At 35.5% G+C, this 27,001-nt stretch overlaps 1 protein-coding gene across 1 annotated transcript in view; it reads left to right on the top strand.

Moving 5' to 3' along the window:
• LOC123682087 (extracellular serine/threonine protein CG31145) overlaps positions 1 to 27,001 on the top strand; it is a 183,336-nt gene that overhangs the window by 44,668 nt on the left and 111,667 nt on the right. The window contains exon 3 of the mRNA XM_045620483.1: positions 8,028 to 8,306. Coding sequence (XP_045476439.1) covers positions 8,028 to 8,306 — 279 coding nt within the window. The remainder of the gene's footprint in view (positions 1 to 8,027; positions 8,307 to 27,001) is intronic.

Genomic DNA, 27,001 nt, shown 5'->3' with positions numbered 1-27,001 from the left:
TCGACCCCATCTTGTGATACCTCTGACGGTTGTGCATCGCCGGAAACGATTACAGTGGTGCAGACAACGTCAACATTGGAATGTGGAATGGCATCAGGTCGTTTTTCATGATGAATCTCGATTCTCCTTGGATGCACATGATGGCCGAAGAAAGGATAGACGACGTCGGGGAGAAAGACGTAAACCTCAGTTTGATGTTGAGCGTCATGTACACCAGACATTAGGCTTGCTATTGCACATGCAAGTAGGTCACCTTTAGTCTTCATTTGAGGTAACATGACAGCGCTGCGTTACCTGGAGTCATATGTTGTCCCTTACCTTAACCGGCTTGAGAATCCAATATTTCAGCAAGATAATGCCCGACCTCATGTTGCCAGAGTTTTTCGGAGCGACCCATGTGAATCTTTTACCATGGCCGCCCAGATCTCATGATTTTTCGCTCATAGAGCATGTTTGGGACATCATGGGTAGAAGGCTTGGAAATTTACCCCTGCCCCAACGGACTTTGGTGGCTCTGATACATGAAGTACAGGTAGCTTGGGATAGTATTCCTCAAGAAGAACTAGACCATCTCATTGCATCAATGCCGAGACGTGTTGGGGAGTGTATAGATAATCGTGGTGGACAAACACATTATTCACAAATTTATTAAAAAAAATTGTAAACCCTATTTTTTACCAAAAAGAATTTAAATTTTAAACAGCTCCTTCTGGGTGTTGCAGTTTTTATGTCAGTTATTATATCAATAGTGGCACCTGTTAAAATTGATATATTGTATATGAAGCAGTTTTCAGTCCACCGAAAAGATGCTACTCACCTTCTTGAGAAATTCCCGACAGTTTAATACTCAAGATCTTTAATTTGAAAAAATATATACGCGTTTTTACTTTTAACCCCTAGATACGAGGTTTGAAGTGAGTAAAAATATTCATTCGAAATAATTATCCAGAATCATGGAACCGATATAATATTGACATTTTTGGCTGATATCCCTCGTAACCAATGTTACACTAGAAGTTATTCTCTTATTCTCAAGCTCATCATTTTCCATATTGTTATTTCGATGAGACGCAATAATAATAGCTGTTACTATTGTTACAAAACTTACCAACACTCTAAGCATTGCAGAAATTCTATCTCTCTAATTTTAAACGATTGCAAAATTTAATCATCCGATGCCATGTTCGTGACATTGTCGAGAACAATCAGGTCAACAGATATGCAACAAACGGAATCATACCATGTTTTCAAACCATATTCCATGATTATGGTAAATCTGGTCTGTTTTAGTGATTTGTTTATATTATTGGTTGTAAAATTCGGACAACCTTCACCTGATTTCAATAAACTCGCGATATTCGAGCTTTGCGGTTTTCATTCAATTTGTTTTGAACGAATATCTATATTATATTTTCAATTTCGGAGCTTGTTGAAATTGGGTTGGCCCAATACTTGACGATTCAATCAAAATACAGCTTTATTAATAATATCAATAATACTCGAATTTATACAAAATATCAAGAGTGATTCGATATGTCACGATTTGGCGGTATTGTATTCATATTTTCCCATAAACATAGATAGAGGAAGTATACGCAATTTCTACATGTCCCCAAAATGGTTAGATTACGTTGTCGGATTGTGATATAATTTCAAATCCACAATTTTACTATATCGTTAAGAATGTGTATTATTCTGAATGAAATATATTTATTTGAGTGATTCCCGATTAAATATGCGAATTTGAATATTTGGAATTCGATATTTCTCCTAATTGTCGAATTTATAATGAGCAAAATATTTATTATTTTCTGTATCTACCTGCTGAAATACAAGGTTTGGCAACTATTGCTCTCCCAGTGTCATCCGTTGTTTCAAGTCGTTTGTCACCCTCGAAGTTTGTTTTCTGAATTTCTGATATATTAAGGTATTTATTTCAATATATTTTGAGTTAACATGAAACGTTGATTCACTATGGAATATAAGAAGTGCGTTTTTTGTGGAGAAAATTTCGAATTGAGTGAAATATCGTATCACTGATATGTTTTCATTTCCGCGCTCTTAATGCCAAATTTTATAGTTATGTTGGGGACAAAATTTGTTTACTGAAAATGACATATGCTCTCTCTATCTATGTTTATTTCTCTGAGGATTTTGCCGAACGTTGAAAAATGTTGACTTTATTAACGTCAGTTCATAATATTCAATCTCATAGACAAAACTTGTTGTCGACCGTGATCGAACAAAAAAATGACATGACATATTCAACATGAAAAATAAGGTTTGATTGAACTTTAGTTCTTCATTCAATTTATGTTGAAAGTAAGGTTATTTTATGTTGTATCCCAAAAATAACATGCATTCTCTGATTTATCCACTAATTAAACAGAATTTCATGCATAGTTCATTTCCCTCGAATAATTTCTTTAAATCGGCCTCAGCAGAATTATACTTATTAGAATCTGCAATCAGATTAAGAGACAATATTGTTACATCAATTTTTTTCATAATTTTTTGTTGTTGTTGTTATTGTTTGGTGGTATAGCTTCAATTCTGCTTCTTCTGATGATATCTTAGCTTCACATATATAATTTCCTTTTGATATTCAGTATAGATTTTATTATTACATTCATTAAAACCACTTTGTTGAATTCTGTTCTGGATTATGCCAATTATAAAGGGTTTTCCAATGATAAGAGGGATTGATTTTGAATAGCCCGCTATCTGGTCAGCTGTCACTTATGTATCTGTCATCTTCTGATATTTGACAATTAAAATGACGCCATCAGTAAAACTGGAACTATACACGCTTCAAAAACTGCTTCGTTAATAAGCAGCATTTGGGGCTTGGAAAATCCTAGAATGATTGTTGAAATGTCTCTTCATCCTCAAAGTGTAAATGTTTCGTGCGGTTTTTGAACTGACATGCAGCCGCAAAGGTGCGAATTGGTCATGGAAAATTTCATGAAAAGGTGCTGCAACCGTAGCTGCGGTCTATGATTTCTCTCAGAATGTACTCGGTTTTTTTTCAATATCAAAATGAAACCTCTTCTTGGAAAACCCTTTATTATCTATTGAATGGTTTTTCGCCATAGCAGCAACAAAACTACATATTCACGACAGAAATTCTCTTATGAATAATAATAATAATAATAGTGTCTTCATTTGGCAAATTCTAGGGGGAAGTCAAGCCAAGGCTACTCCACTCAACCCCCAACAAAATATAAATAAAGAAAAAAACAAAAACTAAAATCAATGAGAGAAAAAATACAACATAAATAATATACATCATGAATATCATCAAATGAAACTTATCTACAAAATCTGTAACTGGCTCAAAAATAAAACATTCTTCAATTATTTTCTCAATGAGTTCAAAGAAGAAGCACCACATGCAATCAGAATCAAGGGCTTTTCTTAACATAATGATTTTATTGTTTGAATGCGAGTTTGAATGCCATTTATAAAGAATGGCATATTCAATTCAATACGTATCAAGATGTTTTATTCTTGGAGACATCTTGCTTTGTAAATATTGCATTGCTTTCCAACAAAAAACAAGCTTTATTGAATCTCCTATCCTTATTGATACAGCTTTCATAAACGTTAGCTAAAAATGAGCTCATTTGATTATTCTTTATTCTCTATATTTTCTTACAGCAATTCCAAGTTTCAAATCTATAGGATACTCTAATTACTTTTTCCGCTTTGTATTCCAAACAAGGTTAAAACCCCATCTTAAGGAGTCTTTTGATAATGGATGACATTCCCGTTTTTCTTGTCACGAAAAAAAAACGCAGAACGAAATTATCCTGCCTCCTAGCTACTCAGGCTGCAATATCTTGACATTTCATTAGCGAAAATGTGAGCGGCCTGTTTCCGTTATATTACAGTTTTCCGGTCGAAAACCCATTCCGTCGAATTATCAAATATTCAGGTTTCTCCAACGTACAACAGGGTGAGTGACGTTATTTTTAAGTAGCTATTGTAGACCTTGAGTCTGTCTGGTTGACCGAATGAGTGATTTTGCGGCTTCCTTCCTAAATCTGCAGTCACAATGGCCACCTGAAATATATATTGCCTACTGGGGCGCATACAAGAGATGTCTGAAATGAACTTTGAGATAAGAATGTTAATATTTCAGGAGGGGAGATATATGGCTTGGACGGACATTGATTCTAACTTGGTTTGGAGTCTCTGTGGATTTGTATTTTGAATATTTTGTTAATTTGAGGTTGGTTTTTTTAGATTTATCGGTATCAGCTATTATGGTCTATGTATAGGGTGTTTTTTTCAAGGTATATAACTTTAAGTTGGCATTACTGTTCAAGATGGCGACCGAATTAACAGCTGTCAAGTGATTTATTCTCAGTTTGGTTTGGCAATTCATCATGAATAGACTCACGTCTGAACAATGCTTGCAAATAGTGCAGTTTCATTTCGAAAATAATGGTCTGTGCGGAATACGAATCGCGCACTACGCCCATTAACGATGAAGCGCACTTCCGGTTGAATGGCTACGTCAACAAACAAAACTGCTGCATTTGGAGTGAAGCTTATCCTCGAGTGTATGTCGAAACACCGTTACATCCAGAAAAACTGACTGTTTGGTGCGCTTTATGGGCTGGTGGAATCATTGGTCCGTACTTCTTCAAAAACGATGATGGCCAGAACGTTACAGTCAATAGTGATCGGTATAGAGCCATAATTACTAGCTTTTTCATTCCTGAATTGAACAACCATGATGTCCAGGAGCTGTGGTTCCAACAAGACGGCGCAACATGTCACACAGCTCGTGCCACAATCGATTTATTGAAAGACACGTTTGGTGACCGCCTAATTTTACCTTTTGGACCTATGAATTGGCCTCCAAGATCTTGTGATTCAACACCGCTAGACTTCTTTCTGTGGGGCTATGTAAAGTCATTTGTCTATGCGGATAAGCCACAAACCCTTGATCATTTGGAAGACAACATTCGCCGTGTTAATGCCGATATACGGCCACAAATGTTGGAAAAAGTCATCGATAATTGGACGTCCAGATTGGACTACATCCGAGCCAGTCGTGGCGGTCATATGCCAGAAATCATATTTAAAATGTAATGCCACAAAATTATCTTGCGGATAAATAAAATTCATGTCAATCGAATAATCCTTCGTTGTCTTATTGCAATTTGAAGTTCTATAGCTCTCAAAAAAAACACCCTTTATATGGATCTATCAGATTTATTGGTCTATAGATCACCTGTTTTACTGAATTTACTGAACTTACTGAAGTGTACTTCTACTGATGTGTGGAATTCCCGTCCGACCAAAATATCTAATTACCTGATGACTGACAAAGACAATTTTGAAATCTTTATACAAACACAGTAAAAATAAGTATTTTCTTACGAAAGTTCCGAAAATAAACTTTCTGACACAATGAAACGAGAAGCGAGAAATGTTTCTATAGCAAAAAGTAATGAATCTAAGTAACTTTTACAATGATATACAATATACCTAGTATATGTTAAGAAAATATATGATGAGATATAAGAAATGAGGAGAAATTGAATCTTCATTTGATTCAGTTCTAAGAACTATTTATCGACAAGTGTTAGATATCGTACGCTCTCAATATTCCTAACGATTCAGTCTAGATACGTAATGAGAATCGAAGAGCGTAGCTCGATGTTTATACACTTACCAGCGGCCACGCCACGCCCACTTCATTCATAGTTATAGACAATGGTGTTAGTCATGTCTTCATTTCATATTATCTTTCGAAGCATGCGTCCAAATGGAGAAGTTTGAGGGACAAAGTTCATCAACATGAAAGGACCCCCCACGTTTAGTATGGGAAATGGCTTTCCGTGAATTTGGCTGAATTTTTGATATGTTGTAGTTCTTGATGAACTGATCAGAAAAGTCCTTAGCCACAAAGCTCGAAAATGGACAGTTTTCGAGATATGGAGCTTTGAAAATGGATTTTTTGCAATTTTCGGGGTTTTTGCTCATCAATCGGGGAGCTCTCATTTCTGGTTTTGATGGAATTTGGATGTTCGGCGGCCAGAACCCGACTGAGAAATGATCTTCCTTGGTTATATTAGGCACCGCCATCGATAATTTTTTATACACTGCTCAACATTGGCTATGAAATGAGATACAAAATCCAAGATCTTCCATACATCTTTTCATGCCACAAGATGACGCCAGAATAATTCACATGAGCGAGAAACGACATATTGTGAGATTTTTTTAAGAGAGACCATAATAACTGAATCCTCATATATCTGATGTCCAATAATATCAAATATGTTAGCCGAAATGTTCATAACCAGGCATCGCGAGCTGTAATGGGGGAAAATGGGAAAATCATAATCATATATCCTCAGGGATAACAATTGTGATCACTATTGATGTCATTTACATATGATATGTGATTTGTTTCTCACAAATCTCGATAATCTGACAATGGGGTGATAAGACATTTTCCTCAGAATGTCTCGAAATTGATGATAGCATCTCACAGACAAACGAATCCGTGAAAATGTCTGCAGTTTTGATACAATATAGTACTACCCTGGTAGATTATAGAAGTCCAAGTGTTGGAAGCAAACTATGAATGGAACTTCCGATATTAACCCACGAATTATTTATAATAATTTTTTTTTCTATGGACTTTTTGAACTTCACACATACGAATGAATACTATCTAATGATATTATCGTTGGAAAAATGAATGAGTAGATCAATCAAAAACAATATAATAATGAGAGTAACATTCATAATAATAATAGCAATAATGATAATAAACAAAAAACAATTTAAAATTATATTAGAAGAAATCTAATATGATTATGATATATGAGGATTCAGTTATTATGGTCTCTCTTAAAAAAAATCTCACAATATGTCGTTTTTCGGTCATGTGAATTATTCTGGCGTCATCTTGTGGCATGAAAAGATGTATGGAAGATCTTGGATTTTGTACCTCATTTCATAGCCAATATGGAGCAGTGTATAAAAAATTATCGATGGCGGTGCCTAATATAACCAAGGAAGATCATTTCTCAGTCGGGTTCTGGCCGCCGAACATCCAAATTCCATCAAAACCAGAAATGAGAGCTCCCCGATTGATGAGCAAAAACCCCGAAAATTGCAAAAAATCCATTTTCAAAGCTCCATATCTCGAAAACTGTCCATTTTTGAGCTTTGTGGCTAAGGACTTTTATGATCAGTTCATCAAGAACTACAACATATCAAAAATTCAGCCAAATTCACGGAAAGCCATTTCCCATACTAAACGTGTGGGGTCCTTTCTTTCACTTACGATGATGTAAATTTAATAAGTAAGAATTCAAACGTTTGCCTCGTAATGATACTCGAAATTCACCTTTTAATTTTTTATATTATTTTCATACAAAATGCCAAATTGTGATTGCTTATGAAAGGTAGATATATGGAGTCGCGAAATTTTTTCAGATCTACTCAAAACAATCATTTTTGTAGAACATTGTACTTATGTATAATCAACCAAAATTCCAGCGCACACGTGAAAAGAATTTCGATAGCAATTTTCACCTACTTATTCCAGTTAAACTTACAAAGGTCCTGATCCCGTGGAAATATTTGGATAAAACTTGTGTACCTTTCAACTGGTGAAAGAATTTTTGAAATCGATCGATCGAGTAGTTATGGAGCCTATTCACAACAAACATACAGAAAAAAGTTACCTCTTTATAATATTAGTATAGATAGCAAATTTCTTTCCTTGAGACTTCATGACTCAACCGATCAAGCGCAATAATTGTCAAAGAAGCGTTGGAAGTAGGCTTTCCCACCTTTATAATGCTGTATTGTATGATCCGATATGATTAATATTGAACTAGATATATTAAGTTGAGAAAAAAACGCCAAATACTTTTTCTCCAACCTAGTATTTACGAGAATTTTGCGAGACTCGAAGCAAGAAATCCCTACTACATCATCTGAATATCTATCTAAATATGACTATATCACTAAACTTCACTATTTCCTTTCAGTGGCAGCGTCAACGCTTCCAAAGAGGCAGCCCAGCTGGAGCAAAAACCTTCAGATGCTTTAGTCAAAGATAAGAAACGTGTCAAGGACAACGAGATATCAGAAGAACATGACGATTTCTCCGACCTTGTGGATTATCTCTTGATGGAGGAGAAAGATCGAGAAAGATACAGGGAGGAGCTTGGGAGGGAATCCCACGTGCTTCAAAAGGACAATGAAGGGGATCTGGCAAGGAGCGAAAATCCAACGATAGCCGAACTGAAAAATCTGGATTTGGAACAGTGAGTAGATTAATTTGATTTTGCGACTGTTTTGTTGGTCATCCGGAGACTGTGGTCAGAGGCAGTAACCTCCTTATCTTTGTGGTATATGTGTCTCACTATTATTTAAAGTTTTGTTTTTATCTTCTGTGTGATAAAAAATTGCATCGATTGTTGATTGGTTTCGGTTTATTTTATTTATAGAACGCATATGATTCATGGTGTATTTTGCGATATTGAAGCTTCGCAAGTAGGCGAACTTGAACTTTTAATTTTCTTGGTTTCGAACGACTTCATCGAATCTACGTTGAATGATGGTAAAAGGTATAATAAAAATATTTTTCTTCTTTCAAGAGCTTAAAATATGTCTTTCAAAAATAATGAAGAATGTTCTGAAGAGAATTAGGAGCTTTTGAACGCTATTGGAGAACACAATTACAAAACTCTACATGGTGTTCTCAAGCTCTATAATAAACTTCGACAGATGATAGCTGCACTTATTATGAACATTCTTGTTTGCTATGAACATAGGTCTGATTCGTTTTCGTTTAGAAGCTACAAGAATATGAAAAAATTTTTAATTATTAAAGTGCGAAACCTTAAAGCAACCTTCCTCAACAATAAACAATAAAAATTGTTTGAAATATTTACCTTTGGCTCGAGCGCCAACACATCGAAGAAATCCTATTCAGTATTTGCCTTGCAAGCAGCTGTTCACAAGCAAACAAACGCCTTTCAACATCTCTAGGCTTCAACTCGTACGGCATCCAATGTCATTGTTTCTTAATCATTTCCATGACTTTCAGGCGTTTTGAAATGGCTTGTTGTGTCACTCCCAATGATCCTGCCAATTCTTGTTGCATTTGAAACGAGTCTTGATCAAGTAATGCCTCCAATTCTGCAACTTCGAAAACCTTCTGTCTTCCACCTCCATGCTGGTCTTCGACGACAAAATCACCATTCTTGAAGCGATGAAACCACTCTCAGCACGTTATTTCATTAATAGTGGTCTCACCAAAGGTATTTGAGAGCATTCGAAGAGCCGCAGATTTCTTCATATTGAAGCAGAAAATTAAAATCTTCCGCAAAGGAGTAGAATTTGGCTTTATGCTGACATGTTTAATTGAGAATAACTCTTCATGATGCAGACACAAATCGACTAATATTTCGATGGCGTTACAAATACCTGAATAAAAATAAATAAAAAAGCTTATTATATGACATCTACGATCTATTTATTTCGACTGACACTAAAGTTATACCCATCTATTGCAAAACGGCGGAAGGAAAGTTATATACCTAATAATTTTATTTCATATTGCAAAGTGTTCGACACTATGATAGTTTTAATTTTAATTGATAATATCTACTTTAATACTTCTATTTCACATGGTTAGTCCCGTTTCATAAAGGTCAGGACTTAGTGTTATATAACAAATTTACTTTTGAAACAAGTCTAGCAGAGAATAAAAGTCGAAAGTCGAGTTTTTAAAAAAATTTTCTCCATTTGTGTACAGACCAATTCTCGACACTTTCTGAATAAAAAATTTCCAAATCCATAAAAACCGCGATAGACTAATGCACCATTGAATTATTGCTGTTATTCCTAATGATTCTATTCCGAAAATATTGCCAATCGAACTTCAACGAAACGTGAATTTCTAATGAAACCAATAAGTCCAGCTTTCAATTCGCTGTTAGTCCAGATTAATATCCAATGTGACGAAAAACCATTGCAGCCGCAAGCCCATTATATTTAATGCAGAATCCAGCAAAAGCCACCCTAAAAATTCGGCTATTCGAATTTGGCTCCATTGAAAATAGCTAAATAAAGTTTGTTTCGATTTATTTGTTTCACTTTTGCATTTCGGAGAACGCACTGCAAATCCGAAACATGAAAAAAACTGTTGTTTGCATTAAATTACCATTTTCATCTGGCGGTCTGTTATTTTCGCCAAGCCGTAACAAAATATTCGGCATTTGGAGTAGCTTGTTTCATGCACAGCCGATTGAAGGTACACAAGGGCGTCCGTTGGGGGTGGCTTGGCCAGTGACCGTTTCCTGGGGTTCTGTACATGGGAAACTAATCGGAGATATCGGTAATTCAATCAATTAATTGTATCGGCTCCTATATGCTGGTTCATTTCAGAGCGTTTGTGAGAATTATTGATAGTGCAATTATCTTGACTTGATCAACTAAACTACCGGTAAAACTTTTTCTCTCTGATTGACAGCGAATATTGATTTTGCCGACACCTCAGAGTAATGAACATGGATAGAGGGAGCATATGTTATTTTTAGTGAGCAAATTTTGTCCCCAACATGAACTATCAAATTTTACATGAAGCGCGCGGAAATGAAAACATATCAGTGATACGATATTTCACTCAATTCGCGAGTTTCTCCACAAAGAACGTACTTCTTATGTCCCATAGTGAATCAACGTTTCATACTAAATCAAAATGTATTGAAATAAAACCTAAATTTATCAGAAATTCAGAAAACAAACTTCAAGCGCGCCAAACGACGTGAAACAACCGATGACACTAGGAGAGCAAAAGTTGCTAAACCTTGGATTTCAGCAGGTAGATACAAAAGATAATAAATATTCCGCTTATTATAAATTCGACAATTAGGAAAAATATCGGACTCCAAATATTCAAATCTGCATATTTAATCGGGAATCACTCAAATAAATATATTTCATTCAATACATATAATATACATTCATAAAGATATAGTGAAATTATGGATTTAAAAATATGTCACAATCCGACAACGTAATCTTAGCATAATGAGGACAATTGCGTATACTTCCTTTATCTATGTTTATAACTCTATGGCAGACACATATCAATCAACAAAGTATTGCTTTTCCTGCCTAGGTATCAAAGTGAGAACTTTTCTGCCTAGGCAGCAAAACGATTATTTTCGATGCGTATAAAACATTCGATATTTTCTGACAATCATTATTTTTTGCCACCTTCCTTATTTCTAGAGGAGTTAGGACTTCTAAGTCGTTATCACTGTCCATATTATAAATATATCCGATATTTTTCACAAAAAACTGTAGGCACCTAATTTCCTTGTTTCTGAGTCATTCTACGACTTCAATTTTCAAATCACTTGTTGCGTCATTTCCAATCATCCTGCGTTTGACACGAGTCTTGATCAAGTAATGTCTCCAATTCTGCATCTTCGAAAACCTTCTCTATTTCACCGTCCTGCTGGTCTTCGACTTCTAAATCACCGTTCTTGAAGCGTTGAAACCTCCGTCGGCACGTTATTTCACTAATAGTGGTCTCACCATAGGTATTTGGGAGCATTCGATGAGCCTCAGTCGCAGATTTATTCAAATCGAAACGTCAAGTAAATGACGAAAATTTGGCTCGTAAGCTGACATGTTTAATCGACAATAACTTTATGATGCTGACTCAAATCGACTTATATTACGATGGCGTTATATTTACAAATACCTAAGCTTATTGAATGACATCTACGATCTATTTATTCCGACTACGACTTATCCCTACAGCCTTCTATAGAAAAACAGCGGAAGCAAAGATGTACACCTAGTAATTTCAATGCGTTGCTAAAACGTGTACTGTCACATTTTCAGTAATGGCGAAGTTTCTACTTGTCAAATGTCAAAAGATGACAACTTCCAAAGTGACAGCTGTCCGAATAGCGGGCTTTTCAAAATGAAACCTCTTATTGGAAAACTCCATAAATCATTTCAAATGTCACTGGGATTATATTAATCACAAAGAGAGCAATGAAAAATCCGCTAACGCATAGTATCAATATTATTCTGTACCTATTCGATTGAATTCCCAAACTTCCAACAATTATCGCCATATATGCCGCAAAAAATTGCTCATATATTCGCCAAAAACAGCCATAACAGCTTGGGAAACCGACCACACTTGTGACGGTCGCATTTTTTCATTTTTTTTTGATCCCGCGAAACGCTGTCGATATTCAAATTTCATCTGGTCCGTATTGTGTAAAAATTACATCCGAACATAGCGGCACGTTCGTATCGGATTGAAACGTAGAAAAAAATTGATGTGAAGTATTTTTCATCGGGTTGATGCAAATGTAAATCGAAACTTTCCACCGTGTGGAAATGTTAAAGGTTCCTATCAAACTGCGCCATTCGCTGTCGATCTGTGACGTGGAATTGATAGGAAAACCCGGAAAATATTGGTGTAATAGATGGGGAATTACACGACACAATTTTTGATCACGCCATAGAATATGGAACGCTGCAATTTCTGCATAGAAGTTTATTATTTCTTCCTTCTCGGTGACTCTCTCATTGGAAAACCTGTTTCAAGCTCCTGGTAATAGTAAATGCAAATATTTTTATTACCTCAGGTGAAAATGCTTGAGTTTCATGTAATAAAAATATTTTCAATCACAAGGGATGTTCAGGTTTTCCTTAGCGGGCCCCAATTCTGTTTTTCAATTGGCAACTTGTTTTTTTTTCTAGTTTGCGGTTTCTTTATGGAGAATTAGAGACATTTCATATCAACTCTCAGTTCGAAAATATTGACGGTTTTCGAAATATTTAGCATGACATGTTTTTGCAATATTTGATTTTACTAAAATACTAAACTTGAGTATCTCGAATAATCACAGGGAAACAGCTGTTTTGGTGTTGAGGATTTTTTGGCTGATTCTATATCAATCTGATGTCCTCAATTCAAACAACGTATTCATTTTTACCTAAGAGCTCAAATTTTTAAGATATACAATTTTAGAGAAATATTAACTAATATTTCTCTAATGTAACTACATTATTCTAACTCAAATCCGTAAGCGTAGTAAACAAAAGTAGATACAAAATTTTTATTTTACTTATACAAAATACAATATTATGTCGTAGGTACTCACAAACAGAAAAAAACATTGAAGAAATCAAATATTCGCTCAACACTTCGAAAGCTTTTTTTTCGCGACATTCTTGAATGTATTTTTAAACAGTCTCTTTTTGAACTCCAGCAGTAATCTGCCATCATGTGCATATCCCATCTTCCTTAGTAGCGGTCCTCCATAACTTTAATATCTTGGTGGAATTTTTCACCTTGTTCCTCACTCATGTCTCTCAAATTTCTTGTAAACGGTTTTAGTGACTGTGTAAATAGCGTATTTCAATATTCATGATGCACCCTAAGGATTTGAAACTATTAAGCAGCTAGTTAACCATTTCAACATAGTTTTGACCTTAACGTTTGCCTAAAAAATTGTCTACAACTGCAACAAATGATGTTCAAGCTTCTCATGCAACTTGATTCATTGAATTTTTGAATGCAGGATTCTTAATTAATCGTCTTATTTGTGGTTCATCAGATATCCCTGCTTTGAGCTTTTTTGTGCTCAACTGATTCATTTTTACTCCTTTATATGCAAAACATGACCCATTCTTATCAAGAGCCTTTACAAATTGCTTCATTGAGCCCAACTTTATATGTAAAGGAGGAAGTATGATTTTTCTCTAACTTATCTGTGTTTGGTGATTGAAAGGGTTAGTTCAGGTATCTGATAGGCAATGGTTCCATTATTTATAGTTTTACCTTGAATTTACTCAATTACAGACTGACAATAGAACCATTGTACCTACATTAATAAATATATAATAATTTCAGAACTCTCATAAATGAATATACTGAATGAAACCTACACTGGTAGATAAGTTGATGTATGTGAAAAAGTAGAACTGATAGAGAAAAACGGATTGCATGTACAGATTAAGCGTCCCAAATATAGTTTAAAATCCCATCAGGCAAAAAAAAGATGTTGTTGCCCTGTATAATCTATCTGAAATCAATCTGTTATATGTATAATGGTTATTATTAACATTTAACTTCGTTAAATCTTTCTCATTTCAAATCGAGAGTTCATATTCCTAAATTACCCTGAAGATTTCAATATCTACTTTTTATTTTACTAGAAGAGTGCGTATAAAACTCAATTTTTTTATATTCCTCTCATTAAATATATACGTTGATCATGCAGTCCAATTTACAAAATCAACTCTAGTGATTGAGATATCAATGAGTCTGATTTCTTTATCTAATCAAGTTCTCGAATTATTGATTTATCTATTGACGTTATCTTAGTTGTTGATGAATGAGTACTCGAGATTATCCAATGAATTATGTTGTAGTATATGTATATTGAGACGATACTAAATATCCATCAAATTTGCACCGTTTTATCGAGTTTTTTATTATTATGATTTGTTTTGGAACATTCATTAGATACTTTCTATAGTCTTCAATAAATAATTCGTGATATGCATTATGTAATTCTTCCTTACGATAGTAAACATTGATGTTCAGAACCCAATCTATCTCCAATACAAATAAAATTATCTCCGTCGAAATAACTCCAAGGATTCTCAAAAATTCGAATTAAAATCCACCTTATACCTTTTGGCTGCTGTCCAATCGACCTCCAATTGAAACACATCGAAAAATTGAGCTCCTGGGATCTGATCTGTCATTCGACAGTCAACATCCACATTTCCAATTATATACACGAACGGCTCATGCCATGGATTTCCTTTTCACTTGTGATTATATTTCAGTACGAAGAGTTTAACAAGTTTGAACGTTCGAGTGTTGATTAATTTATTTTTTGTATAGGGAATTTCTTTTGTGATATCTCTTGTCACTTTTGAATTTCAAGTTGCTATTTTTCAGAAACGCTCTGTAACTTGAGGCGAATCTAGATATCTATGATCTAATCTCTAATATCTTATTATGTATTTGATAAAAGAGATCGGGGGTCCTTGATGATTTTTTCTCAAAGTCTTATAGTTCTCGAGATGCTTTCAGTGAGCATCGAATTAAGGACATCCTGTACAAGGTGTTCCATAAGACACTACTTTTCTGTCTTTCGTTTGTTTTCTCGTTTGTTTTATTCAAGTTTTATTTTATATATAATCGCAATAAATGAATTAGCAGGTATTGATCTAACAGCTTCATTGAAGTTTTAATTTTTATGTCATATCAATAAATTAATTAGTAGGCATTGATCCAACAATCAAATTCAGCATATCAAATAACTTGTCCAAACCAACAGATTTATTCGTAAATTCGATATGAATTTTCTGGGAAATCTCTAAATTAACCCACATAGCCCGAATATAAAGTTATTCTGTTTTGATATGACAGTTTGAAATATTATGATTGTGGAAATATCATCCTGGCTTCATTCATATTTGAACGCTCTTTAATGAATCCTCCGTAAACCCAGTAATAACTACGGTGACACAACAACTCACTTAATGACAACTGACGGGCATGTCCATAAAAGTGAAGCACGTCATTACACGAATAACCGATGGTCGATTATTTTCCACAAATAAAAACAATCCATCATTTATATGACTCGCGACGGTGTACTGTCCGTCCTAATAATGTGCACATTATGAAATACTCCCCCTGTTGCTGTTAGAATAACATATTATAATGTCAGGTCTCCGAAAACTCCGACCGCGAAATATAAACATTTATAACGAAACAGTAACACGGTATAAAGTAATTATCATAATCCTCTATGACCTTCTGTCAAAGTGACATCAATTTTTGCCACGGTATCAAGTAATCACCATAATCTTCTATGGCTTTCTGTCAAAGTGACAACAATTTTTGCGTGTCGGTATTGTAGAAATCTACTTTTACATTGGAACATTGTGCAGCTGTAGATTTTTTTCTTTAAATGGGAAAAACGTTATTTCTACCTGATATACCTCTATATCTGCAATCATCATATATCCTTCTGCTTTATAGATACCAGAAGTTTTTCCTTATACTCCTTATCTCACTTTCTTCTCATTTTCTTCAAAATTGATTTTGTAGTAAGCTTGACTTTCTACTGGCCTCTGCAGTTATCTTCTCATTTTGGATATAGATTCCCTCTTCTCAGTTTTTCCAATCGGCATTTCAAATATTGTCCCCATTTCACTTTCCTTTCATCTTTTCAATATTTTTTTTTATGTTTCTTCATAATCTCTTCTATAGGTTTTAACTTTATGTCGTCTTTTATCTGTTGATTTCTCACATACCATGGAGCTTCTATAGCATGGCTTATCATCTTGTTAGGTACATTTTGTAAGGTCTTCTTACAGCTGTGATGCTCGGAAATAACACTGCTCCTACAATCCCATCAACTTGTATATGTGAACACTGTAGGCCAACTGAAAAGAACCCTACCTTGGCAGATTTCACAGAGGTAGCAATCTCAACGAACAAACCCATAGATCTTCTTCCTTCCTCTTCTGTGAAATGGATACGCAAATCATCAATTCACAATTGAAATAACAATTTTCAAGAATTCAATTTTATCTTCTGGTTTATGGTGACTCTGATCAATAATAAAATGGTGTTCCTTACTACTTCAAATTGATAAAATTAATATAAAAGTTATAAGTTTTCAAATTCAGTGAGTTTTTGAATCATAAGACTTCAATGGGGAAAAATAGTATAAAAAAAAGCTGAACAATTTCTTTTGAGCGAAGGATAGTAAGGAAGCCTATGTCAGTTTCAGTAAGAATATTTTGCACCCAACATGAACTATCAAATTTGACATGATGCGCGCGGAAATGAAAACATATCAGTGATACGATATTTCACTCAATTCGCAAGTTTTTCCACAAAGAACGCACTTCTTATGTTCCATAGTGAATCCAAGTTTCATATGAACTCAAAATATATCGAAATAAATACCTAAATATATCATAAATTCAGAAATAAAATACAAGCGCACCAAACGATGTGAAACAACGGATGACACTAGGACAGCAATAGTTGCCAAACCTTGGATTACAGAAAATAAAAAATATTCTGCATACTATATTTCGACAATTGGAAAAAACATCGGATTTCGAATATTCAAATTTGCATATTGAATTGAGAATCACTCAAATAAATATATTTCATTCAATTTAATATACATTCATAACGATAAAGTAAAATTGTGGATTTGAAAATATGTCACAAACTGACAACGTAATCTCACCATGTTGGGGACATGTGAAAATTGCATATGCTCTATCTATGTTTATTTCTCTATGGTTGAGGCAGATCATTTATTTTTATTTCTGAAGTTTTCCTGGTTCAGAGGTTATATTACCCGGTGCTTTGAAGTAGTAATTTTATTCCTTTAAGCAGGTGGTAAGGTTCATCGAAAAACCCTTTTTTTTTGTCTAGGTTTGGAATTACTGTTCTACCCATCCATAGTTGGCCAGATATTTGGGAGACATAAGTGAACAGAAATTAATATCAAATATACTTCTTCAAAATGAAAAACTCATCATTTGGTAGTTACAGTGCACTACAAGTCCTTAAAATCAAATCAAATGTGCAACAAAGAATCGGAAACAGGATGAACACCTTCATAAGATATCGTCTCTTTGTTTCTGTACCACACAAAGGTCTAAAACTCAAACGATAGTTATTCAATCGACAAACAAGGATCCACCTTTTCCTGGTCGATGAGGTGTTGAAAATCCGACAAATTTCCGACAGATTCATAGTGATTGTACCCTTCCATTGTTGCCCTAAAGCAAATCGACGGTATCTGGATTCATATTAATGAAAGGATTCTGAACAAAGGAACATTAGATCAGGTTGTGGACTAATGGAATCATTAGAATTGATGAATTGGATGTTATGTAATGTAAGTGCCCACAGTCGAATGTTAACCGACAATAATTGAACAGTCTTGTTTCCATCATGCCTCACGTCTATGTTATGGATGTTTGGTTTATGGAAATGCATTCAGGATGGAGCTAGAACATTTTATTACATTGATTTCACGTGAATCCACTCGAAACGTATCGAGCAAGAAATTGTATCTTCTGATAAATATAATTTTGAAATTGGTGTATTTCATGGTTCAGTTTTAGGGCCATTCTTTTTTATGTTTTGAATAACAGATTCACCAAATCATGTAGAAACTGAACTTTATGATAAATCATTTTTATTAAGAGGAAATATTTCTTATTGATTGGTGTCGGACACAGAGTAATAAACATAAATATAGGGCGCAAATGTCATTTTCAGTAAGCAAATTTGTCCCGAACATGAATTATCAAATTTGACATGAAGCGCACGGAAATGAAAACATATCAGTGATACTATATTTCACTCAATTCGTGAGTTTCTCCACAAAGAACGCACTTTTTTTTTTCATAGTGAATCAACGTTTCATATTACCTCAAAATATATTAAAATAAAAACCTATATTTATATTGTTTGTGTTTATTACTCTATGGTGTCGGATTAATATTCATATTATTGTTCTAGGTAAGACAGTTTTTCTCGAATTGATTTGTGAAATAGGAGTTCTTCAATTTCAAATTGAAATGCTGTAATCTCCAGGTTCTCATCTCTAGTTGTTTGATCTCATTCTATTCCAATTGTAATTCGGAACAAATAGCCCTGGGTTCAGCAGAATAGATATTTCCTTTTATCATTCTTCAAATTTATTTATTGAGAAGAAGAGAAAAGAGTGAAACCAAAGGGTCAAACTTCCACTCGTTGAAGAAATCGTTCAATTTTCATTAGCGCATGACATTACGCACTTTTATGATTTTTACATCCTTCCAGTATACCTGTTATTTCACGGGTTATTAACCTGCTCATGATGAATTGAAACCAGTGATGAGAACCAATCGTACATTATAACGTCGTTGATGAAACAAAGCTACACACAAGCATTTATCTGCATACCTACTCCCTGGTTTCATATGAAATAAAACCTCATTCAATGGTATTTTCAACAGTATTCAGTTTATTATAATTAGTGGGTTTTCGTACCATTGAAACGTGTGGATTATTTTGTCCATATACATGATGAGCATAAAGCTTTTTTCGTTTTGTGCAGACCACATCATGAAAAGATTCTTCTTAGCATTGAAGGGCTTTCAGGTGAACCTTGCGCAATTGTCTCATTTTGAATGAGTTTTGATCGTATACTTTTCAGTAGGGGTTTCATTATGAATCAAAAGAAAGGCACACAATAATTTTGGGTTAATATGATAAAAATACAATTTATTGGTCCTTACAATACAATTAAAATGTAGGTCTAAGACAAGTCGGAAATAAATAATTTACGAAAAATTTTTTAAATTATCATACAAGTACTCATCAGAGCCATCAATACATATGCATGTTCAATTCTAGCATACTCCTTCGGTATAATTCCATAGAGTCAAACAGATATATAAAACCTACAACGCAAAATGAGAACCTTGATGACGAAAGTACACAAGCATTATCCGAAAATTAGCATTGAGAGGACGACACTGCCGAGAAATAAAGGAGGCAGAGGTCTGCTAGACATCATGGAACTTGCCCATGGGCAAATAGAATGCCTACGAACATACTTCAAAGGCAAATCAGTCCGGTCAGAGATCTACAAAATACTCTGTGAAGCAGACAAATCAACACCTTTACAACTGCACAAGGAGCAGTTGCAATACAACCACCAGACAATCTAAGAAAAACTGCGAAGATGCAGAGAAAAGCCCCTATATGGACGATATTTCAACGAGGTTAACCAGGCTCCAGAATCTGAAAGAATACCTGCGTAATACCTGGCATTATCACATCAACTTCGTTGAATGGGGATGGGAGTACTATAGCTTCCTGATAAGATCTGGTGTTGAGAAGGCTGAAAATAATTTACAGAAGAGGTTCCATCCTAATAGCAGAGTAACTCATTTAAAACCGATTTAAGTTAAGTTTTTATTTCATTATTTGTTTAGAGTGAAAAGGATCGATCTTTGCATATTTTAATTTTATTAAATTTGTAAAAACCTGGGTAGGAGTTTTGTTGCCAAATAAGCCAAACCACCCCTAGAAATTAGTCTTTAGAGTCTAATGGGCAATAGTAACGTTACAGCTTTATTAGGCGAAACTTTAGATATAGCTCTTCTTACAATTCTACCTAATGATTTGATTTTCAAGCTATCAGTTTTGTTTTGTAGAAAACTCCTTCTCAGGTTTATTTGATAATAAATGTAATGATTTCTTTGTAATTTCTTGGGTAGAAATCCTAGGAGGAATCGAAAATTCAGTTAACATATTCTAATATCTTTGTTCATTTTCTCAAAGCACCTCCCGTGGGATTGGAACAACAGAAACCTCTCTTGAGATTGAAAAATATCAAGAAGTACTTCCTTGAGGTACAGAATTTGGAATATTACATACGTTAAACCACTTTAGTTCCTGAATCTGAAAGAATACCTGCGTAATACCTGGCATTATCACATCAACTTCGTTGAATGTGGATTGAAGTACTATAGCTTCCTGATTAGATCTGGTGTTCAGAAGGCTGAATATAATTTATAGAAGAGGTTCCATCCTAATTGCAGAGTAACTCATTTAAAACCGATTTAAGTTAAGTTTTTATTTCATTATTTGTTTAGAGTTAAAAGGATCGATCTTTGTATATTTTGATTTTATTAAATTTGTAAAAACCTGGGTAGGAGTTTTGTTGCCAAATGAGCCAAACCACCCCTAGAAATTAGTCTTTAGAGTCTCATGGGCAATTGTAACGTTACAGCTTTATTAGGCGAAACTTTAGATATAGCTCTTCTTACAATTCTACCTAATGATTTGATTTTCAAGCTATCAGTTTTGTTTTGTAGAAAACTCCTTCTCAGGTTTATTTGATAATAAATGTAATGATTTCTTTGTAATTTCTTGGTTAGAAATCCTAGGAGTTGAAAATTCAGTTAAGATATTCTTATATCTTTGTTCATTTTCTCAAAGCACCTCCCGTGGGATTGGAACAACAGAAACCTCTCTTGAGATTAAAAAATTTCAAGAAGTACTTCCTTGAGATACAGAATTTGGAATATTACATACGTTAAACCACTTTAGTTCCTGAATCTGAAAGAATACCTGCGTAATACCTGGCATCATCACATCAACTTCGTTGAATGGGGATTGGAGTACTATAGCTTCCTGATAATATCTGGTGTTCAGAAGGCTGAAAATAATTTACAGAAGAGGTTCCATCCTAATAGCAGAGTAACTAATTTAAAACCGATTTAAGTTAAATTTTTATTTCACTATTTGTTAAGAGTCAAAAGGATCGATCTTTGTATATTTTAATTTTATTAAATTTGTAAAAACCTGGGTAGGAGTTTTGTTGCCAAATAAGCCAAACCACCCCTAGAAATTAGTCTTTAGAGTCTCATGGGCAATTGTAACGTTACAGCTTTATTAGGCGAAACTTTAGATATAGCTATTCTTACACTTCTACCTAATGATTTGATTTTCAAGATAGCAAAACTGCTATCTTGAAAATCAAATCATTAGGTAGAAGGTTTGGAATGAAACTCCTTGATTACCTCGCCAGAAATGATATACAAAGAGAGACAACTCGTCCACTCATCTATTCAATCGATTGTACCGTCCTTTAAGACTTCGAACCCTCCTTAACATTACCATAGATATCGTATCTCGATACCAAATACGACCCCTATAATTAACCCCTAGCCAGCCTCTGCTAGAGATCGTTTATTCATACACCGATGGCAGGTCACTAACTTATGGCACGGAAGCGACCTCTAGAACGAACGACAAAACTGCGCCACGCTGCGCATACGAATCGGACATTTGGAACACACAATTTGGGCGCAACTATCTCTACTGATAACACTTTATACGTTTAATGTGCAGACCGTGGAGATTTGCATTGAATGAATTATTGAATTAAAATTCTACGTGGTTTTCGTTGTTTTTTTTTCTCGTCTGTTTCCATGCGGAACTGATTTATTTACATACGGGAATTAATTCGTTTCATATTTTAACATATTTTTTGAGGTTTGGGGTATTTTTTTTTGTGTGGGGTGGTTTTCTTGATTTTATACGGAGTTTAGGCGTTTTTGGGACAGGGTCTCACTTAGCGAATGGAGCATTTTAGGTCCAACACTTCACTCAATTTAAAAATTCGACAAGATAGTTCAACTTCTTCTAAATCAATAGCCATTGTTAGATTCGTTATTTGGCAACCTCAGAAAACTCGCAATTTTGCTTGAAATTCTAGTGAATTTTCAATTGACATACGCCTTCTTCCTCACTTGCGGTAATCGTAAATTTACGAGTTATAACATTTTTTGCATTCTGTATACTAAAAAAGACAATATTTTCTCTAATTCTGTGGTTATTCCGTTCATTCTTCCACATCTTGTAGCACAAAATCGTGCGAGAATATATCAGAAACGCACAGTTTTCATGGTTATATTTTATTATTCTATGTTGGTACTCCGAACTTTCCGCCACGGCTTTATCTGTCAATTCATCAATTTGCTTTAAAGAAATCAGTTCTGCCAACCAACATTTTTCAATGCAAAAATCACCAAATTATATTTATGGAAATATTTCATTAATTTCAATGAAAATGCAATGAATTAGAGGAAATAATGTATAATACTCGTACAGAAGGCTCATTCTACCACTCGTTCATTCCAAAACTCGCCACTTCGTGGCTCGTTTTTGAATTTTGAACTCGTGGAAGAATATCAATGCCTTCTGGACTTGTATTATAAATAACTATTCCAACTTTTTAACATTCTCTACCATCATTTCACATAGTAAAACACTATTCAAGTGTACCTTCACACTCATCATTTCTTCTTTTCTAACAAACTGAGTTTTGAAAATTTCAAGATCCATATTGTCTTCAGTGAACATTGTTGACAGCAATATGGAATATTACCCACAAACTTGCTGGCGACTGTATAATTTGGCTCTTTGCCGTGAAATATGCTAGTATTGTTGTTTCCAATATTGAGGTCTTTGCCTTGCAAGCAGTTGTTCGCATTCAAACAAACTCAGTTCAACATCTCTCGGCTTCAAGTCATACGGCACCCAATTTCCTCGTCTCTGAATCATTCCCATGACTTTAAGGCGTTTTGAAATGGCTTGATGCGTCACTCCCAATTATCCTGTCAATTCTTGTTGCGTTTGACACTAGTCTTGATCAAGTAAAGCCTCCAATTCTACATCTTCGAAAACCCTCTCTATTCCACCGCCATGCTGGTCTTCGACGTCAAAAGCACCGTTCTTGAAGTGTTGAAACCCCTCTCGGCAGATTCTTTCACTAATAGCGGCTTCAGTATAGATATTTGATGAGCCTGACCCGCAGATTTCTTGATATTAAAGGAAAAACTTAAAACCTTCCAAAAATGACGAGAATTTTGTTCTCGAGTTGACATATTTAATGGAGAATAACTTTTGATGCATTCACAAATCGACCAATATTTCGATGGCGTTACGTTTACAAACACTTAAGCTTATTGTATGACATCTACAATCTATTTATTTCGACTAACATATACCGCTGCAGCCATCAACGAGTATTGCAAAACTGCGGAAGCAATGTTGTACATTATAATACTATTCAAAAACCACTCGATAACAGAAGCTGCAAGGCTAAAGCATTCTCAATAACTAAAATTAATTCACTTTTTGTCCATCCTAACCGATAGACAATCTCCCAGTAAAAAACCCAGTCTGCATCTCTTCCGATAATAACCGATAGAATATTCCCAAATTAACATCCCACCGCTATCACCAAATGTATAGCGCGTCCTCCCCTTATCCCTACCCCACCTCCAAACCCGAAATAAATATCCTTTTTGCCTCCATCCCATCGCACAAGAACAAACGTTTTACCCGATCTCCGCTAGAGGTTTTGCCGACCGCTTTCCCATTACAGGTATCTGTAATAAATATGCCGATCCATATTGAAATTGCGAAAATTGAATCGTTTGACCGTTGTTGCATTTGGCTCGGGGTCTAGATTGCGGGCGACGGCATGTATGAAATACGGGGTCATCCGTAAGTAGTAGGATATTAGATGTCAGACCGGCTAACGGGCTCGTTGTTGCGAAGATGTCCATTATAGGGACGTCCTGTGGGAACGGATGGAGGAGGGGTTGGTTTCGGGATCTGGAAACGGGGACAATTTCGTTGGAATTATTAGGGGACAGACGGAACGTTGCGGATTGTGTTACGGTCTGGAATCGTAACGGTTTAGATCAAGGAGAGGGGTTGAGATGAGGAGATGTAGGGTGACCGAGGACTCTTCGGGTGTTGTGTAATATATGATGTTTTTGGGATGAGGGGATACCAGTTGAATTTCGTGCAAAACAATGATCTATATTCATAAAAGGAAGGATTGGCTCAAGAGTAAGAGCATTTGCTTTTAGTAGAAGAAAGAAGTGAAAGCATATCCTTCAATCCTCATCAATATGATTACAGAAAACACATGTCGAAACATGGAAATCGGCTGTTCTGATTGTTGAGATTATTATGCAGCAGAAATACAGTTCCATTCCTGTCGAACAATTCAGGTTTCATTTTTACGCATCCTATTGAATTTTCTCTGTGTCTCATCACCTGGACCTGAGAAGGGTGTCATCAACCATGGCTCCAAACTATATCCATCATCCCCTATTAGAACTGCGTTGGATTTCTATGCATAACTTGAGAAATTTTCCAAATTTTGGCGCATCCGGGCCAACAGTGGTTGCATAGAACTCTGAGTTCTTTTAGGATCTCCAGAAATCTTGATTTTTCGCTTCCTATTTCTCCAAATTTGATGTAATCTTGTATGGGTTTAGAAGTAAATGAATCCATAAAAATTTCAGCTCCCGAAAAAACGTATACACTGAGATATGGAAAGACGAACCCGGCTTTCAGAGAGGAATGTTAGATTCAGGACATTGGCAGATGAGTAGAAAACGGTGACGTATTGAAATGATAAAAAAATACATCAGCAGAATGGACCCGAGTAGAATAGCAAAAATAGCCCAAGATTTAATTTCAGTCATGAGCTCCTGGGTGTCTCCGTCCACTGAGGTTTGAAGCCAGACTCAGAAAGATGAAAAAGAATTTTGAATTCAACCAAAGAACAGCTAGCAGTTAGCTACATTATGTATTTGTTCTTTAAATACTGTATAAATGTCTTGGTATCCTGATTTGGAAGAAGTTACCCGTTTCTGAGACTTGGATCAGCAATCGATGGTCATTGTAAGATATACAACAGTGCTCAAAATCAGGGAGTGGTTTCATCATTCAGATTCAAGCGACATATTAGATGTGGTGAAAAGAAATCCATTACTTTCCAAGAGATGGCTTCAGTTATCTGTATATCGCGTTGTATAAGTCTTATAGGATTCCACTATATGGCGTTAGAAAGATGATATTTCATACTACAAAAACTTTTTTTGTGATTACTTGACTCAGTTCAGTTTGGACACTAGCAAAGAGAAAATACGCTATATTTTACAGTTTTTCTTCGATAAAGGCAGAAATGCGAGCCAGCCGTCTGAAAACGTAAATCTTGTTTATAGTCCTGATACTGTAACAGTCAATCACGAGCAATTTTGTTCTCGTCGATTTCGATTAGGTGATTTCGATTTCAAAGATGCACCACGCACTGAAAGCCCACTTGTTGAAAATGTCGATGAAATCATGGAGATTGTTTCCGACTGTCATGCAAGCACTGTTTCGATTGCCCAAGAACTAAAGCACAAAAACCGTTTGGAACCATTTTCATAAGGCTGGTCGCAAGAAGAAGCTCGATGCATGGGTACCACACGAGTTAATGCAAAAAACCTCACGGACTGAATTTCCATCTGCGAATCGCAATAGAATCGCCCTTTTTGTAGAGGTTGGTGATAAGTGATGAAAAAAGGGTCACTTACGACAACGTCCAGTGAAAACGGTCGTGGTCGAAACGCGGTGAGCTGGCGGAAGCCGTAGACAAGCTAGGACTGCCGGCCAGGAAGGTTTTGCTGTGTGTTTGGTGGGATTGACAGGTAATTATCTACCATGAGCTGCTTGCCTATGGCACAACTGTCAACTCGGAAATATACTGTCAAAAATTCGACCGTCTGAAGGAAGTAATCGCCAAGAAGCGGCCAGCTATGGCCAATAGGGGAAGAATTGTGTTCCATCAGGACAACGCCAGGCCACACACACCGATAGTGACTCGCCAGAAGCTCTGGGAGCTTGGTTGGGAGGATCTTATGCATCCACCTCATAGTCCGGATCTGCCACCAAGTGATTACCATCTGTTCTTATTCATGACGAACAATTGCTGATGGAAAACTTCGCTTCGAGAGAGGCTTGTGGAAAAAGACTGTGTCAATTTTTTGCCAATAGGGACGAGGGCTTATACTAAGAGGCCTAATGATATTACCTTCAAAACGACAACAAGTTATCGAAAAAAACGGCCCATATTTGACCTAGACGGATCATTCTAACTATGGTACTTAAAGCTTTGTTTTTCATGCAACAATAATGTATTTTTCCTACAACTGCTATGAAAAGTAGGCGTATTCTGCATAGTTTACTCAATTCCAAAGCTATGTATTGCTCATACTGTGGGAAATATTATTCCCCACGGCACTTTGCCCACACCTCCCTTGGTAGACCAATGAAATTGGGTTTTTGAGTCGTTTCTATGGAAACGCAATAAATTAGCACATACTGTCAACGAAGGTCATTTTGATTTGAATCATGTCCATTACTTGAATTATTGAAATTTGTGCAGTTGTAGGAAAAGTATAGTGTGCAACATGTGGAGAAAGTCCTTTTCTAGCTCGTGTGTTTGCGGCACTCGCCTTTCAGGCTCGTGCCACAAACTTCCACACTCGCGAGAAAAGTTGGACTTTCCCC

The sequence above is a fragment of the Harmonia axyridis genome, chromosome 6, assembly GCF_914767665.1.
Source record: "Harmonia axyridis chromosome 6, icHarAxyr1.1, whole genome shotgun sequence".
Taxonomy (NCBI): domain Eukaryota; kingdom Metazoa; phylum Arthropoda; class Insecta; order Coleoptera; family Coccinellidae; genus Harmonia; species Harmonia axyridis.
This window is presented reverse-complemented; position numbering and strand designations above follow the sequence as displayed.